Source organism: Puntigrus tetrazona, chromosome 3 (genome assembly GCF_018831695.1).
Source record: "Puntigrus tetrazona isolate hp1 chromosome 3, ASM1883169v1, whole genome shotgun sequence".
Classification (NCBI taxonomy): domain Eukaryota; kingdom Metazoa; phylum Chordata; class Actinopteri; order Cypriniformes; family Cyprinidae; genus Puntigrus; species Puntigrus tetrazona.
The window spans coordinates 4,501,438-4,521,189 of record NC_056701.1 but is presented as its reverse complement, the minus strand read 5'-3'; the positions used below and the strand labels follow the sequence as shown (position 1 = coordinate 4,521,189).

Genomic DNA, 19,752 nt, shown 5'->3' with positions numbered 1-19,752 from the left:
AGGCGTAATAAAGAGGCAGCTTTAAGTAGATATTTGTGATGAAACAGAATTTACATCTAATAATAAAATTGTGAATCAAAAGACAAATTCAATTCCTGCTCTATTTTCCTTGTTCTCAAGTATTTAGTTGACCAAGTTCTGAAGAAAATTAAGAACTAAAGTAACATTAATTAGAGTAACATCACACATGGGTACATGTAAATGAATAAATGAGTTATTCAAATGGATATTAATAATCGTGGCATCTAAAAGAAATGGCAAAAAGAAAATGGTGACCTTAAATATACACTTTTCTATCATATGACAAAAAGTACATACCTAAAAACACGGGGTAAAAAAATACCCATAGCTGGGGAAAATATGGACAAACCTAGCAAAATAGGTTAAAATGTTTAACTCCAACCTAGTAACCCAGTCATCGGGTCAAAACAACCCAGTTGCCGGGTTTATCTATATTTTAACCATCAGTGGGTTTTATTTTAACTCATGTTAGAGTGTATAAACATACACAATGTCTGTTAATAAACTATTGAGATATTAATTTAAAAGATACTTTAAATTAATGGTAAAATACAAAAGTACATTTCTCTGTAGTCCCATACTGTATATCCATATATTAGTGACTAAGAAATTAGTGAAACATCTCGGTTACTAATGTAACTCTTGTTTCTGATGTCAGTCATTGAAAATGACTGAGTATTTTCAGGGCCACTACAGCATGAAATTTTGTACTTGCACAGGTCCAGCTGTGAGCTACATGTGCACGCAGGAACCTCAGGGAGCAATGGGAGGATGATTACTGTGTGGCAACAGGTCTTCCCATGCCTCCCCAAATCAACGGCAAATCACCTGGATAGCTCGGGAGAGTCTCCACTCCTCGGAGTGACTCACATGAGTGTGTTGGCCTACTAATGAGGATTTCTGGGAGTGTTAAAGACTCACAGCAATCTCTAGATGGCGAGCAGACACTGCCCTGATGATTGATGATTGATCCCTTATGATCTACTTCGCCACTTCATGCGTATGCGACATTTATATCAGAGGTCAGTGCCGAAGGGCATAGCCAATAGTTCTAGGAGTTCATGTGCCAGTGCAAACAAAGCCCTGGTTGTGGTTCTGAGATTGAACATCGATGCACACGGCATCACTATCTGTCTTAGAGATGTTTGTTGTATTCTAGAACATCCAGCCGAGGTCTGACTAAGGAAATGATGATAGAGAGAGAAGCACAAACCTGTCCTCTCAGTCCCAAAGAACAAATCTGAGTGGATCGTCAGACAGGGACCATGACAACTAGCTCTAGACTTGATTTAGTTACATTAAATATATTAAATAATAAACAAACTTGAATCTTACCTCTGCTTTTACTTAACACATGCAGCTACTGCATTCCAGCAATCACAACGAGTACAAAAACAGCAATCAAGATGATCGGCGTCCTCCCAGGATTAAACCTTTATCTGCCAAACAAAACAGTGATATAGATCGATCTTATTGTGTCCAGTCAAACATTTATTACTGTTTGATTGAAAGGGATTAATAATGTAATCTTTTCAAGATATATATCGCAAACACTTGAGTGCAGTTGTTGCTGCTAAGGACTTTTTCTACACTGGGCCATGGGTTTTTACAGATTTTCACATGACTGTACATATAAATACACTATACATTATGTCATGCATATATAATTGTACAGTGATTTTTATTAAATGTACAATACAACGTAAATAATAAATAGCTAAAATAATTTAATGCATTAAGTTGATAATTAATTTATCCATTCTAAGCATCATAAAATTTACAAACATAATTAAAAATATGTAAATACATACTTGTGGTGATGATCTGTGTCTCCAGCATGATGTCTCTTAGTCTGATCCTGCAGTGAATCTTGCTTCTCATATACAGTGATGGTGTGTCTCACACTGAACCCATCTGTGTTTCTGTGTGTCTCTGTAGTTTCTTGAACTCAAACTGACTCTCTCTGTCACACACCAAGAACAGGTTCAGGTTCCAGCTCAGGATTCACACTGCAGATGAAGTCCTCCTGAATGATCAAACTCATCTACAGTTATCACTGGAGGACGTCCACAGCTACAAAGAAAATGCGCTTCAGTCCATAAACCTGTCTTTTGGATACGCTGCATCAAAACTACACATTGAAAGAGCAAAATATAAGGTCTGTAATTTTAAGTGATAATTGCCATAGAAAATAAAAAGAAAATGCATGCACTTTTATCTCTGTTAATTATATTATTACATCGGTCTGCTATTAATTTATGTTGACTTCTTGGAAATGCTAAATATATGGAGGTTTTGTACATGCATTCAGATCAACCCCAACTCTACTTGTAATTCAAAAGGTCTAAAGATAACATATAAAACATAAGGCACTGTGTGCTTGTTAGTCACTTTCATAGTTGTGTACATGCTTATACACCACAGCTCATTTCAATGTGTTCAATCTTTGTGGTCCAGGAGGAGAAACCATGAAAGTTGTAGTGGACAATCTGCAACATGATATTTCTGTAACTCTGCAGATCCTTTACGACTGACTCAAGGTGTGTCTCCATTTGAACGAAGTGAACTGCATGAATTTCAGGTATTCTGACATCTTATGATCCATCTAAGTGAATTCGAACATGTTCACAGGAAGCGTAATGGAAAATCACCCATCTATCTTTTTGTGCACTGCTTTACCAGTCAGAGTTTTTAATGATCGGAAGAAATGGAGCAGTTGCAATAAATGTTATTATTATACTTCTAACTAGATTATTTTGAATGCTGATGAGTTATATTTGTATATTGTAATGTATTAATAAGTTAAACTAATTAAAACCGCTAAAAACGGGCTATCTTTTTATTTGCTCTTTCAGTTAATGAGGCTGCGGAGGTAAAGAAACCACTATCTGTCACTTACTTCAGTCTGATCAGTTTGTTTTGTTTTGTTCGTCAAACAGCTCCGCCAGTGCTTGTGTTTCCCGCCCCATTGTCATCTGATTAATCACTTTAGTTGCCTTATCACCCGTGGCTCATTAGCCTCTTAACTGCTCCCTACTTAAGCTCCCCTTTGTTTGCAGTCTTGTGTCTGACCGCTGTAGTGAAGATGCTTCGTTTCTGTCCATCCCATTCTGTCCTGTCCTGTCCTGTCTCCAACTGTCCTGTCCTGTCCTGTCCTGTCTCTGTCCTGTCCTGTCCTGTCCTGTCCTGTCCTGTCCTGTCCTGTCTGTCCTGTCCTGTCCTGTCCTGTCCTGTCCTGTCCGGCCCAAGAATAGATTTTTGTTTTTTTTAGTTTTACTCGGTGCTCGCTTCTTGCCTTGTAAGGTTTTCCCCAGATCTCGGCTCTGTTCCAGTCCTGGTTTCTCTGGTGCTGTGTTTGGCAGCTCATCCCTCACCTGCCCCTTTTGGATCTTGTAAGCTGGGATCAATCAGCTGAATGTGTAGAGACTTTTGAGAGGACTTCATACCAGACGCCTGCCTAACAATGGATTGACTGGGGACTTGTTTTTGATTTTGATTTTTTATTATCTGATTTTTAGTCTTCTGTTCCTCTGCCTCAGCCGGCTCCTGTTCTAAGACAATAAATAAATTTAGTTCAACACCTGCAATTGAATCCGAGTCTGCTCCTGACAGAACGGCCAGACCCGAATGGATTCAGCAAGGAGACGCCTGCCAGACTGCTGTGCTTCAACAGGGCATTCTCCTTTGACCAGCATGCTATCCAAGAAACCAAGCACCTCAAGAGACTTTGACCTTCTGAGAACCCAGGTTGCTGAGCTCAGTGTCAAGGTGCAGGAGCTCCAGCAAGAGATTCATAGGTCAGTCAGTCCTGCTACCACTCTGGCCTCATTTTTCACTCCTCAGATGGTCCAGAACCCCACACCAACAATCCTCCTCCTAATTCGCAGGTCGGGCCTTCCTTGTCCCAGTGTTCCTTGGTCTTTGCGCTCCAGCTCCCGTCATATGCCGTTGCCAGAAAGAGTCTCTGGTGGCATTTGTGACTGTTCTCCTAAGGGAAGTGCTCGGGATTGGGCAACTGCAGTGTGGGATGCTCAGCGCTTTCTTTCTGTGCCACTTTCCTGGAGTTCGCAGGCCGAGATGACTGGTTGTTTGACCGACCTGCTCAGGAGAGGAGGCAGCCTCCCAGCTGGTGCGCTGAGGCAGGGCGATCAAATGCTCAGTCACAGACTACCTCATCCAATTTAGAACTCTGGGCGGCCACTCAGACTGAATGAGGCTGCTTTGGCAGCTGCTCGAGGGGCTGGATGGGCGGAGACCGTGATGAGATTGTCACCCATGAACTGGTCGATCTTGGACTTCGTGAGCTGGCACCAGCGGAGGATCGCACTGAAAGGCCGCCGGGCAGCGGTGGACTACTCGGTCCTCCTGGACCTTGGGTGACAGAGCAACCAACACTCGCCACCACTCCTGCAGCCGACCCTGGGCCCATGCAGGTCGCCTTCACCTAACTGCCAAGGAGAAGCAGCACTCACTGACCCGGGCCCTGCCTATACTGTGGAAGCCTGGACACAGGGCCATCCAGTGTTCTTTTTAAAAGGTCGGGTCCATCAGCAAGTCGGGAATCCTGATGGGCGCTTTCTCCATGCTCCGAGTCTCCTAAGTCTGCACTCCTGCTTCCCAGTCCATTCAGTTCCAGGATTCGCCCACTCTTGCCCAGCCCTTGTGGATTCGGGAGCTGAGGGCAATTCTTGACACCTCGGCCGCAGCTCAGTGGGGCATTCCCTGCCATTCCTCTCCCCTTTCCCATCCCCTTCGCTTCCTCAATGGCCTCCTTCTCTTCTCTATCACCCATTGCACTCCTTCAGTAAGCCTAGTGGTTCTGAGTAAATCACCGTGGAGGTAATTGAGTTGTACCTTCCTTGACTCCCGAGCTCCTGCTGTCCTGGGGCACCCGTGTGGTTGGTGCAGCACAAGCCTCACGGATTGGCCAGGCAATTCTGTGCTATCTTGGAGTCAGTCTTGTCTTGCTTCATGTTTGGGTGCCGCTTGTCTCTGTCTCTGTGTCTTCTGTAGTCTAGATGAGACTGATCTCTGGGGTCCCGGCGAGTACCATGATCTCGGTCGGTCTTCAATAAATCTCTAGCCACATCTTACTTCCTCACCGCCGTAGACGTATCAAAGTATCAATCTCCAGGCACTTCTCCACTTAGTGGTGTTTGCTGTACACTTGTCTAGTCCTGGAAAGAGAGGCCATGGACAAGTATATTAAGGAGTCCTTAAATGCCGGCCTATCCGAATCTCTCTTCCTCACCTGTTGGTGCTGGGTTCTTCTTTGTTAAGAAGAAGGATGGCTCTCATGTCCTTTGCACGATTATCGAGTTTGAATGACATCACCATTAGAAATAGGTATCCTACCTCTGATGTCCTCTGCCTTTGAGTTACTACAGGAGCCAAGGTCTTGCATTGCCAAACCAGACCTCCGCCCATCATCGCTCTTGGTCCGTGATCCGTGAGGGGATGAGTGGAAGACAGCTTTAACACTTCACGGGACACTTTGAATACCGGGTCCTTCCTTCTGGCTTACTAATGCCCCAGCTGTCTCCAGGCCCTGACTCACGACGTGCTTGAGGGACATGGTACCAGATTTGTCTTTGTGTATCTTGGATGATATTCCCCATCTTCCCTCAAGTTACAGGTACACACACCAACATGTCTGCCAGGTGCTACAACGGCTGCTGGAGAACCAGCTTTATGCTGGCGTGAGAAGGCGTGTTCCACGCTGCCGCTTCTGTTCTTGGGGCATATTATTTCAGCGAGGATTAAAGCTGATCCTGCTGGCACGTAAGAGCCGAGCCGAGTGGCCAACCCTCGATTCTCGGAAGGCAATTGCAGCGTTCTTGGGCTTCGCCAATTTCATAGGCGATTCATCCGAACTTTGGCCTGGTCGCTGCATTCCCTTAACGGCACTTACCTCTCCTAAAGTATCGCTCAGGTGGAATTCTCTGGCTCAGGAGGCCTTTGATGTTCTTGGTCCTGTTTCATCTCTGCTCCTGTTCTTTGTCTTCCAGATCCCGGAACGTCAGTTTATTGTTGATGCAGATGCTCAGAGGTCGGCAGGTGCGGTTCATCCCAACGTGTCCCTAGAGATGAGAAGGTGCACCCATGCATTTTCACCGTCAGCCCAGAGCAATGCGACATAGGTAACAGGAGCTGCAGTCACTGGTTTGGGGGAGTGGCGCCAGGGCTGGAGGGAGCTACGAGCCCTCTGGTATGGACGGATCATAAGAACCCGCAGTATATCCGCTCAGCCAAGAGGTGGTTAAATGCTCGCCAGGCTCGGGCACTCTTCTTGGCGGTTTAATCCTCCTCCTCGTGACGGCCGATCTAAGAACACCAAACCTGATGCCCTTTCTCGCCTGTTCGAGGGTCCTGGGAGGATCTGATCCTGATACCATCTCTCCCCAAGGGCGCGTGGTGGTGGGCCTTCCCGGGACGCCGAGCAGCGAGCAAGGAAGGCCGGACGGGGAGGGGAAGGTACCAGAGGGTGCCCAGAGGGTCGCTGTTTGTGCCGGCGCCTGGCGTCCTGGAGGTGCCTCCAGTGGGCCATGAGTCCAGGGTAGCCTGTCACCCAGGTTCGAGATCGCTGGCTACCATCCGCTACGATTTTGGGCGGCCATCCATGGCTCGGCGTCAGGCAGTTTGTTGGCTGCCTCGGTGTGCACTCAAAATAAGACTTCTAACCAGCCCCTGTTGGTCTGTTGCAGCCTTGCCCATTCCCCTCTCTCGTCCATGGTCAAACCTGGCCCTTGACTTTGTTTCCCTGGTCTTCCCCATCAAAAGGCAACATCATGGATACTGACGACGGTGGTGGATCGCTTTCCTCCAAAGCAGCCCATTTTATCTTGCCCAAACTCCTCCGCCAAGTGAGACCGCACAGGTGGTGTGGTGGACCACGCTCTTCCGGATTCATGGCTTCTCTGCAGATGGTCTCCGGTTAGAGGACCACAATTTGTCTCTCTGCGAAAGAGTTCTGTAGACAGATCGGGCCTCTACGAGTCTGTCTTCAGGTTTTCTACCCCAGACCAATGGGCAGTCCGAGCGAGCCAACCAGGATCTCGAGAGAGCCTCTACGCTGCATGGCATCACACAGTCCACAGAGCCCTGAGCCAGCAGCTACCGTGGGCCTAATATTCACAATTCCCTTCCTGTAGCCTACAGGCATGTTCCCCCTTCAATGTTCTAGCGGGTTTTCAACCACCCTTTTCCCCACCCAGGAATCCGAGGCTGCGTCCGCCTGCCTTAGCCCCTTTGTTCGCCGGTGTCGCTGCACCCGGGAGGAGGGCTAAGGAGGTCTTGGCCCGGCTTCGAGGACGACCAAAGAGAGCGGCCGACCAGCCACAGTGACCCCTGCTCCTCAGTATGTGTGGTCAGGAAGGTATGGTTTTCTTCACCAAGGACCTGCCTTCTCCGGGTGCCTTCTCGCAAGCTGGCGCCAGGTTCATTGTCCATACCCTATCACCAAGGTTCTGAGTCCAGTGGCAGCGGCTCAAGCCTCTAACACGCTTGGTCGGGTTCACCCTGTCTTTCATGTGTGTCTAGGGTTAAGCCTCCGTGTTTGTTCCTCTTAATTCTGTGAGTTCTACCTCGGACCCCCTCCTCGTATAGTGGATGGCACTCCAGCACACTGTGAGAAAAGCTCCTGATGTTGGGACGCTGCAGGTGGGTCGGGGTTTCCAGTTTCTGACTGGGAGGCTACAGAATCGAGGAGGAGCTGGACATCGCCCGGACATTCTGGATCAGACTCTAAGGAGGATCATCACGCGATTTATGTGGGCTCTCTCTGTGGCGCCAGGTGGCGCTCCTGGAGGGGGGCACTATCACGACTTCAGTCTGACTGGGGTTTGTTTTGCTTTGTCTCGTCAAACAGTCTGCCATGTGTTTGGTGTTTCCCGCCCATTGTCATCTGATTAATCACTTTAGTTGCCTTATCACCTGTGGCTCATTAGCTCCTTAACTGCTCCCTACTAAGTCTTCCTTTGTTTGCAGTCTTGTGTCTGAATCGCTGTAGTGAAGACGCGGCTCTGGTTTCCAGTCCTGCAAAGTCTTGTCTGTCCTTGTCCTGTCCTGCCTTGTCTGTGTAGGTCTGCAGAACAGATTTTTGTTTTTTTAGTTTTACTCGGTGCTCGCTTCTGCTTGTGTTTTCCAGATCTCGGCTCTCTGTTCCAGTCCTGGTTTCTCTTGGTGCTGTCATGCTCATCCTCACCTGCCCCCTTTTGATCTTAAGCAGATCAACTGCGCTGACCTGTAGACTTTTTGAGAGATTCTCATACCAGACGCCTCTAAGGTCAATGGGATTGACTGTGGGACTTGTTTCGATTTTTTGGTTTTTTATTATCTGATTTTTAATCTTCTGTTCCTCTGCCTCAGTCAAGTTCTGTTCTAAGACACAACAAATTTAAGTTCAACACCTGCAATTGAATCCGAGTTCGCTCTCGACACTATCTAGGCTAAACATATACATTTTGACTATATAATATATACGTGAATTATATGTATTTCATATGTGTTTAAATTTGAAAGTAAAATAAATGACAATTTTATTAATGTAACATCTTAATCTGCATGATACTGCCGTTGATATTCTTTCATGATGTTGCAGGGCATTTCGAATGAGCGATTATTGTCAGCTAAATCCACTTCAACAGACACTACTTAGGGAAGGGAGTAGTGAACACTGTGTAGGGACCCTGTCAATTGGAACGCACCTCGAGTTACAAACATCCCAGTCTTCCCTAAACACCAAAGCTTCATATCTAAACTTCATTGGTTCACTCACCTTCAACACTGACATCAACAGTAACGTCATCATACCAGGATTTGGACTGAATAAAGCACTTGTAACGTCCTTCATCAGAGACTCGGACTGATGAGAGTCTGAGTGATGCGTTTCCTCTCTCTAGTTCTTGATGAGTCAGTTCTGTTCTCCCTCTGTAGGACTCAATCTGCTCTGCATTGCCGTCTTCATGATCCTCATAGAGATGCACTAGTTGTGAGTCTTTCAGGTCAGATCTAAACCACTCCACTCTCATGTCCTCAACACTGATGCTGGGTTTGACTGAACAGGGCAGAATCACATCTTCACCAGCTATGGCAAAAACAGGATCCACAGACCCCACTACTTCATACTGCTCTGTTATAAGAGAAAAAAAAAGCACATCTAAATGATACAGTCTTAAAGATTTTGTCTTTACTTCAACATGTGAACTGAGGTCCCATTACTTACTGAGCCTTGTGTTATTCCAAATTTATACGACTGTCTTTCTACAAAAAGAGATATTCTGCATAATGTTCATATACTGCTGGACAGTTACAAGGGACTGTCAACCTCCAAAAGGACAAAAAGGTTAAAAGCGGTCCAGAATATGAGAGTTGTATAATGTCATTGACACCACTCATTGACTCACATGTAAACTTATCACATAACATCACATTTGACATAACGCCAACTAAATTTGGTTCTTAGTCTGTTCCTACGGACTGATATGACTTTTATGGCATTTTTGGCCTTTGTGAGCAGCAGCAACGGGCAGTGTGTTTGTTCTACAGATTTAACCGTTTAGAATCATCATCTTCTTTCACATTATAAGAAACAACACAAGACACATTTGATTCCTAAAAATGTTTCCATGTAAAGCAGTATTTGTTGTTTTTATCTTACAAAGTCAGCTCATCTGTTCTCAGGATTCATTTACTACATAAAACTACACACAACAAAGCCTGTGTACACTTTTATCAATGTGACTATTTGTTCTTTAAAATACCTGATTCTGATCAATCTTGTGGTCAAATATTTCTGAATAATGATTATTATCTATGACAACGTTACAGTACTTTCCAGTCACGCAAAAAGCCTTGATTTCTATATGATTTTTTTTGCAGTGTACTTTGTACAGGATAACAAAACAGTTTTGAATATTTGTTTATTTGACAAGTGTTTGTGCATTAAGCTGCATAACGTACAGTAAACCTGGTATTAAGGCAAAACTAACTCCTTCAGTTGGACTATGACCGGCTGATTGTACACTGACCCTTATAAATGTTACTTATTATATCTGTCTTCATCTTTCATTTACACATGATGAACACACTTTGAATTCAAATAATTACCTGATCTTGAATCTGTAATTCCATAAATAATCAAGAAGGTCAAACAAATAAACTTCATCTCTGAAGGACACAAATGCTAAAACGAAAAATATTAGAAAAAGAGTTGTGTATTATGATCAGAAAACGCACAGAATGTTAACATGCATTTTGTTTTCTTTATGTTAAACATACCTAGAATGTCTAAATTAAGGTAATCATTGTAGACTTCTAGGTAAAAGCATTTATTGGTTCTGCCATGACTTACCTTGAAACTTTAAGAGAGTGAATAAATAAGATGATATGAGAGATTGTACGGAGATCATTCCTGTTTTAGTTTTACTTTCTCTTATCATGACTTAAGTGACTACAACTCCCTCCCACTATACTAGTTAAAACTTAACTAATAAACATCTTGTGTTTGCTTGATTTCTAATCACATTCAATCTTACAAACATTTAATGTTAGATACAAACATAAATGCACTCTTAAACGCATACAAAAGTGCTTTAGCATGTTTTTTCCTATTTGATTTCTTATAATACCCTGCAGATAGGTTCCTATTTGGCGCTTTTTCATTTTATCATAAAGTGTAATATACAGTTTATACGGAAAGTATTCAGATCCCCTTAAATTTTTCACTCTATGTTATATTGCAGCCATTTGCTAAAATCATTTTTGTTAATTTTGTCCCCTCATGAATGTACACACAGCACTCCATATTGACAGAAAAAAACATTTTTGCAGATTTATTAAAAAAGAAAAACTGACAAATCACATGGTCCTAAGTATTCAGACCCTTTGCTGTGATGCTCATATATTAAACTCAGGTGCTGTCCATTTCTTCTGATCCTGAGGGAAGCCAGGAGGTTGAATCCTCCACGGCCCCCAACAGTACCCTCTTGGGACCTGTCTGTAGTGCTGACAGCACTGCAGTAGGCTCCGTTTGAACCCTTGCCAGCAGTTGGGCTAAAGTTCTTTTATCTATGAAGTCGTTGCTCCTGCTCGCATTGGCTTCCATCAAGAGGGTAGGGGACCTGCTGGCTTTTTCGGTCAACGATTCGTGCCTACAGTTTGGGCTCGCGGATTCCCAGGTAACACTGAGGCCACGGCCCGGCTACGTGTCCAAGGTTCCCACTACCCCCTTCAGAGACCAGGTGGTGAACCTTCAAGCGCTGCCCCTGGAGGAGGCAGACCCAGCCCTGACGTTGCTTGTCCCGTCCGAGCACTAAGATGCTACGTTGACCGGACACAAAGCTTGAGGACCTCAGTCCAGCTCTTGTTTGTCACGGAGGCCGGCAGAAGGGGAGTGCCGTCTCCAAGCAGAGGATGGCTCACTGGATAGTGGACGCCATTACCCTGGCCTACCAAGCACAGGGTATGCCCTGCCCCCCTCAGGCTGCGGGCACACTCAGCAAGTGTTGCATCGTCCTGGGCGGTGACTCGTGGCGCCTCGCTGACAGATTTGTAGAGCTGTGGGCTGGGCGACCCCTAACACGATTGCTAGATTCTATAGCCTACGTGTGGAACCGGTATCCTCCTGTGTTCTCACCTCAAATGGGTAGAAGCACTGAGAGGCCCGGTTTCGGGTCAGCTTGTTAACCGCTCCAGAGCGTCCATACAGTAGACCAGGGGTGCCCATTACATACGACTGGTCGATCGCAAAGGCATTGTGGGTAGATTGCATGGCATTGAAAAAAAAAAGCGCATACAACTGCGCTAAGTGCTGCAAAACTCTAGCAAGCTAGCGAGTAAGAAAGGGGATAAAAATGAGTGGAAAAGCTGGACCATTAAAAAGCCGAAGACCTACCACTACCATACGGAGTGGGAGGAGGACTTTTTTTTCACAATGTTATTTTCGAAGTGCGTTTGCCTCATCTGTCAGTCTACAATTGCTTTACTGAAGAAGGGAAATGTGGAGCACCACTTTCGGACTGTTCATAAAAACTATGACACCGAGTTCCCTCCGAAAAGCGAACTGAGAAGGAGAAAGGTGAAGGAACTAAAATCCCAGCTGTCCGGATAGCAGTCATTTTTCACACAGCTAACTTCAAAGGCAAGAGCGGCCACTGAAGCATCGTTCCGGGTGAAAAAAAAAAAAGTACAGTTGTATTGAGTTGTATTGTGCAATATAGGTTGATGCAGTAATGCAAGGTACACCAGCATATACTATATAAAAATAATTCTCATTGCATTTTTAGTGGGCGGTAGATCATTTTGACTTGGTCTTGAAAAAGTGTGTGCACCCCTGCAGTAGACCCTGTCGAGCTCCTCCATTCCCCTCGGCAGTCAGATGTTGCGGAGCATCTGGCACCAGGCCCTCTCGATGAATCCGTGAGAACAGGTGAGGGCTGGGAGCCATATAAAGTACCCCAAGAGGACTTTATGTGTGTATTTCCACGGCTTAGCCTTAGAGCCCCGTGTTTCCCCGGGAGACCTTCTGCCCATCTAAGAGGGTTCAATCACCTCCAATTTTCCATATGCAAACTGAAATATGGACAGTGGGATAAAAATGAGTGGAAAAGCTGGACCAAGTAAAAAGCCGAAGACCTACCACTACCATACGGAGGGGGAGGAGGACTGTACTCATACTGTCCATATGCGTATTCATTCCGAGACCTCCTACGGGAAGGCTGGACTTCCGCACGTCCCTGTTCACTAGAATGTGGGATGTTTCCCAGTGTTCCAGTCTTACCAATGGGTAGTGTTTACAAAAGTAGCTGGCTTCTTGTGGTCGAGCCCCGGCCTACACCGATAGACTGAGGGGGCTCCCACAGGACACTGGAAGAGGCAGCGTCCATGGCGTTTTGGTAGGGATCCCAATTCGTCGGTCATCCGACGTGACTCGGAGTGACCGACTGAAAGGGAATGTCTCGGTTACGTATGTAACCCTCGTTCCCTGAAGAAAGGAACGGAGACGTCACGTCCCATCGCCACGGTGCTGCACCTCTGCTGAAGGGGCCAGGTCACTAGCTCGGCTCCTCAGCGAAAACCCGCTGCTTATTTATACCCGCGCTGCCAATCTTCAATTGACTCGTTTAGATACACTCAAAGTAGATTGGTCTCTCGAAGCGAGATCCCAATTCGTCGGTCATCCGATGTGACGTCTCCGTTCCCTTCTTCAGGGAACGAGGGTTACATACGTAACCGAGACATTAGGCTTTATACCAGAATTCATCTTTAGATCAATCATCAGTAAAGAGCACTTATAGACCAACATAATCCAAGAACACTTTATACAGTTTATATATCTTTTAAATATAATGAATTATATATGTCAACGTACATCTTATTCATTCTTTATTTTTGTAAAATAATGAAAAGGTTCATTCATATTTTAATAAAGCTGCATAAACAAATTCACCTTTTGGTATAATTATCTTCTGACTTTGCAAAAGTTGATCAAGTTCTAAAAAAAAATTCTGAAAAATATGAGAAAAAACATAGAATCATTTTTACAACAAACAAGTTATGATCTTTTATTTGTGTTTATAGTATTTACGTCATACTAGTGTACATCTAGTACATGTCACGGTTAGTTTCTGTTTTGTGTTTTTGTTCTTGTTTAGTTCTAGTTTTAGCATTTTCAGTTTGCCATGTTTTTGCAAGTGTGATGTTTTTTTTGTTTTTTTTTTCAGTAAATAATACCTAGATCTAGCTCTACTGGAAATTGTGTTTTTTTAAACAGCTATGACAATACCTGAATAAATATACATTATATAAACGACTGGTGGCAATTTAATGTGGTCCTATAAGGTTCATAAAATAAATCAACACATATAGTTAAATTTGTACAATGACATAAAGACAAATTCACTATTTTGAAAAAAAGTATTTGAACACCCAATGTCTGTTAATTAAATGTTACAAAATGCACAAATACATTTGCTAGTTGAACAATATGGCGCTGGGTGGGAAAATGAAAACCGCTCCGGACTGAAACTAGAAAACACACTTGCGCCGCATTGTATTGCATTGCATTGCATTGCATTTGACTGCAATAAAACATTAATGTAACGCCTGTAAGGGTTGTTAAAATTTAGTTAACAGAACCCTATTTTTGTTTATGTGGATATTTTTAAATGTGTATTATGTAGCCTGTAAGAAGTTTGTGTAAGTACATGTCCCTTTAAGATCTTGGGACGAAACTCTAAGTCTGAACATGCCGTATAGTTCAAATATAGTACAGTATAGTTCAAGTATTGTACAGGACAAATTGACTGAATGGTAGTAGTAAATAGTACTGTGGTCAGTATCCATCGTGGGAAGTGAAGAAGAGATCAGATAGACCCATTGAGCCACAGGAAGCGCTCACAGGTCCTCTGACCACGAGGGACGAGAAGAAGAAAAAAAAAAAACAGATAGCGCACCCAGCCAACAGGAGCATTGGGTGATCCTCTGGCCGCGAGGGACGAACGACGGTTGGTGAGACTGTCGGACTTCATGACGATTGAGACCGAGGATGGAATATAGGTACTGTTGGGTTTTTTTTTAGCTCGCTGGAGAGTGAAGAGGCCAATAGTGTTTTAAAGGTGTGGGATATTTTCTATCCTTTGTGAATACTTATTAATGATGTTTTATTTTTTATATTTTTATGCAAATGTTTTGCATTAATTCAGTTTATTATGAGCATTAAAATCAGCTATGGCATTGTAATACAAAGTAGCATATATATCTTTTAAGTAGCATGGTATTTGTGCAAGCAATATATTGTGCAAAAGAATGTTAGTTTAACAGGAAACTGTCAGCTAACATCCCTGGCCTATGTCTGCGTGCAGAGGAGTGATAAGCAAGCTGCAAGCTTGGGAGGTTAGAGGGCCAGGGGTCATGTATGTCTCTCTTCAGGTTCTATAGGTCACAGATGGAATGAGGAGGTCAGCTTTCCTGAAAATAGGATACAACACCGAATGGGCAATGGAGTCAGATAACTTCAGGGGGTGTGAACTGAAGAGAGACAACGATAAATATTGAGAACTGCTGGAGTGTGAGCGCACTTTTTTGTGTGAATGAACTCAGCAGCTGATGTTTGTATCATATGCATCTGTCGAATAAATGATTTGGAATATAAATTTATGTCTCTTCTTCGATAAAAGAATGCACATGGACTGCAGAAAATAATTAGTCCAACAAATGCCACTACGCACTCAAGCCACGAATCAGGCCTGCATCGGGAGTGGGTATGAGGGTGGTTATGGTGAGAGTGGGCCCACAGTTTATATGGTGTTTGTTGTATATATTGTAGTAGGTGTGAAACGTTAACGTCAACGTTACTGTTACTGTTAACGTTACTGTTATCGTAATACTCGTGTTTTGTAGTACACCGGAAACTTCTCATTTGTGGATACCTGGTGAATAATAGTATTTTGATATCCTCCTTTTAACACACATAATTCTATATAGTTTTTTTTTGTTTTATAAATAAAAAATCATTTTGTTGCATACGGGTATTAGATTACTCATTTGTGAACCTTTATTCTCTCTAAAAGTGGTATCAGAGGTAAGGCTGAAATTTTATAGTTGAGAGACAACCAATAAAGGAACCCGGTGCTCTAGCCTATAGGGCTTAGGTAAGGACACATCTAAGAGGGCAGGGGCGCTACACAAAGTGGGGGCTCGTCTGGGATTGCATCTTCCCCTCCCTGGCACCATGCAGAAGAGAGAAATAAACAAGTGTCGATACCCTTTTTTGTGCTCTTAACTGCGTCTTGTTGAGCTATGTCTTGCCGAAGTAACCCCCTTCTTCAAAATGATCTTGCTGACTGGTGCAATGAGACTGGGATTGACCTTGCACACGCATTGCTGCTAACAAGTGTACCACAAGCGACAGAGACATCATGCATTGAAGATGTTGCTGAGACTGTGAAAGCTTTTGGAAGAGTGCACATTTGAGACACAAGATATGTAGCCATTCCCGCTACCCTATTAGTGCTGTGTGAATGCAGAGAGATTGTATATCCCACTCGTTGCCTCATGGAACTGAAACCCACCCCTGAGGAGACCTGGATGATAATTACTGGAGTTGAAAGAGACCCAACCAGTGCTGTTCCAGCAGGATTTACTGACCAGCTCTCCCAGTTTCTTAGGGATGAAGGGAAGTCCATGACTGATCTACAGGCTTTGTTTCCTTCACTGAGTGCCAGCCCTACCTCTGCTGAGTCAATCATTCGTGTGATGGGTGAGATCCTAGAGAAAACAGCAAGACCACCAAGTGATAGCAATGCTTACCGCCGTTTGCGTACTTTCTCTGGGATGGTTCCGACACCCAATGGAGAAGAAACTATGGACCACTGGATGGAGCAAGCTAAAATGATGATAACGGAATGCGAATGCTCTGAGAAAGAGAAGAGGATGAGAATTGTCAAAAGTCTGAAAGGGCCTTCCATGGAAATCATTAAAGCTGTCCGTATGTCTAATCCGGATGCCAGCTCAATGCAATACCTTGATGCCCTTGAAAGTACTTTTGGATCCTCAGAGTCTGGAGAAGATTTGTATTTTGCTTTTCGGCTTCTTTGACAGCGCCGGGCAGAGTCCCTTTCTGATTTCCTAAAAAGGATTGAGAAATCCCTGACTAAAGTTGTGCAAAGAGGTGGACTGTCTCCTTCCCAGGTTGACAAAGCCAGAGTGGAACAACTGATTCATGGAGCTGTCTAATCGGATATGATGCCCTTGCAGTCTAGGTTAAGGGAGAGGAAAGAACACCCACCAACTTTCCTGAGACTGTTAAATGAGATTCAAGAGGCTGAAGAAATTGAAGTCACTCAACGGAGGTTCACTGCTACTGCAAAATCCATACACCTGCAGGACGAGGGGAATAACTGCCCAGTTTTTGTGCAAGAACTAAAAGCAGAAATTCAAGAATTAAGGGCCCAGTTAAAAAGTGACAACTCAAATAGTGTACCAGCATCCTCCATGATGTTAGAATCCAGAACAAAATTAAGACAAACAAGCCCCTCAGATCAAAAAGAGGTAGCAAAGGATTCTGAAGTTCAGTCTTTGAGAGAGCAAGTACAAGCTGCAGAAACAGATAGCAGTCATGAATGTAGGTTCAAGTAGTTCTTCTAGTTATCACCAGTTCCCTCAGAGGCATGCTTCAGGCCCGCAGCAACCCAAACCCTCACGGAATGTGGAAGATTACTTTTGCTACCGGTGTGGGGAAGACGGACTCATTGCTACAAAGTGTTAAGCAGCTGAAAATGCCACTCAGGTAATCACTAAATTAATTAATTTGTTACGGAGAGCAAAAGGACTGAAACGTAATCCAAACTCCAACGATCCGTCTGGAGAGAAAGCCTGTTTTTCTAAAAATAGTCAGGCGCACACCAGTGAGCAAAGTGGTCTGCCCAAGGGACTAGTTGGACCAGCCTCGACCGTGGAAGTAAAGATCAGTGGTCATCCATGCCAAGCCCTGTGGGACAGTGGATCTCAAGTTACCACTGTCTTCGACTCCTGGTACTCCCGAAACTTACCCGATGTGCTCATCCATTCTTTTGCGGGATTATCTGTCTGGGGACTTAGCTCATGCAGTTATCCCTACAAAGGATATATTATCATAGATTAGGGGTGGCCAACCTCTGACCTGGAGAGCCGGTGTCCTGCAGAGTTTAGATGCAACCCTAATTAAACACACCTGATCCAGCTAATCAAGTACTTCAGACATGCATAGTATATGTGTTTTAGCAGGGTTGAATCTAAACTCTGCAGGACACCGGCTCTCCAGGACCGAGGTTGGCCACCCCTGTCATAGATGTTACCTTCCCCATAACTCACTCTGGTGCTGAAGAGACCATAGCTACCTTAGCGTTAGTCTGCCCAGATCCCCAAGGCCCGCCACAATTCCCTGTAATCATTGGGACCAATGTGAGCTTCTTTCAACGACTGCCAGCGTATAAAGGGAATACTAAGGAAAGAAAACATGCCCATTAGTTGAGAATACAGACACCCCCAGTCTGTCGCTTACCTCCAAGTGGAAAAACTTCAGCCACAGATCAACCTGAAGGTAAAGTGATTTGGGAAGGCCCAGGAATGTTTAAAGTCCCATCACGAGGGGAGCGGTATGCATTATGTAAAGTTGAGTCAGATAAACCCTTGAGGAAGGATATCTTTCTTATTGAAGCCTCTGCTGTGGATCTGTTTGTTTCCCCAGTAGTAATGCCTTCGTCAGTGGTAGATGAGACTAATTTCCAAGTTCTGATTCACAATGACACAAGTAAAGATCTCTCAATTCCAGCCGGCTCTGTAGTTGCCCATGTATTCCCTACGGACACAGTTATGGTAGCTCACGACATCCCCGAATCCCAGGGACCCCTTAATCCAGAGTTATTCGATTTTGGGGAGGCCCCCATACCTGCTACCTGGGAGAAGAGATTGCGTATGAAGTTGGCTGAGCGGAGTAACGTTTTCTCCACTGAGGAATGGGATGTAGGTTTGGCTAAAGACATTACCCACCAGATCAGACTACATGGTCCTCGCCTCTTCCAAGAATGATCAAGCCGCATTGCCCCAGCTGACATTGATGATATAAGATGCCACCTTAAAGATCTTCTAGCAGCAGGCATCATCCAGGAGTCCCGAAGTCCGTATGCATCACCAATTGTCATAGCCCAGAAAAAAAATGGTGCTGTATGAATGTGCATTGATTATTGAACCTTAAACAGCCGTACTATACCTGACTAATATGTCACTCCACGGATTGATGATGACCTTATAGTTTTCGGCAGAACACTCAAAGAGCATGAGGAGAGGCTAATGAAAGTTTTGTATCGACTGGAGGAATGGGGCCTAAAAGTTTCTATTGACAAGTGCCAGTTTTGTCAACCACAAGTCAAATATGTGGGGCATATTGTATCGGCTGCTGGTATAGCTCCGGATCCAGAGAAAGTGTCAGCTGTAACTCGATGGAAAGAGCCAATGGACCTGAAATCCTTACGGTCTTTTACTTGGATTTTGTGGATTCTATCGGCGGTTCATTAAAGGGTACTCAATCAATCAATCAATCATTTTTATTTATATAGCGCTTTAACAACACAGGTTGCATCAAAGCACTGTACAGGATAATGTAGAAGAGTACAAGGGATGTATAATGACGAGAGTGAACAATTTCTTATTAAATGCAGAGACGGTCTCTGTAGTCAATTCAACGTTAAATCACTAGAAATTAAGTGTCCCCAACCAAGCAAGCCAGAGGCGACAGTGGCAAGGAAACAAAACCCCATGCATACAGAATGGAGAAAAAAAAACCTTGGGAGAAACCAGACTCAGTTGGGGTCAGTTCTCCTCTGACCGGACACCCAGCACTTAACTTCCACTTCATTTTTAAACGCAACTGTGTCAGATAGTGTAAATGACTTAGTGTGTGTGTGTATGTGTGTGTGCATCAGGATCTGGTGATCTGTCGACGGGCGTATCTAGGTTTTCTGGTCTCTGATGAACATAATCTCTGTGTGCTGATCCACCATCTAGTCTGGATACAAACTGTGAAAACAGATTGAGAAAGAGACAGGACTAATATTAGCGTAGATGCCATTCTTTTTACGATGTCACAAGTACAACGTATTTTAGGAGTAGTGTTCCCGGTTCCAGCAAATCTAAGTAATGCAGCCTAAAAATCCTTTAACGGATTTGAATAATAAAAAGTGTGTTGGTGTGTTA

The 19,752-nt window shown here is 44.2% G+C and overlaps 1 protein-coding gene across 1 annotated transcript in view; it reads right to left on the bottom strand.

Annotated features, from left to right (window-relative positions):
* The window catches only part of LOC122333567 (butyrophilin subfamily 3 member A2-like), a 31,289-nt gene extending 12,151 nt beyond the window's left edge, over positions 1-19,138 (bottom strand). The window contains 4 exon segments of the mRNA XM_043231260.1: positions 6,607-6,618; positions 8,798-9,151; positions 10,129-10,204; positions 19,130-19,138. Of these exon segments, the coding sequence (XP_043087195.1) occupies positions 6,607-6,618; positions 8,798-9,151; positions 10,129-10,204; positions 19,130-19,138 (451 nt within the window).
* Positions 19,139-19,752: the final 614 nt, after the last annotated feature.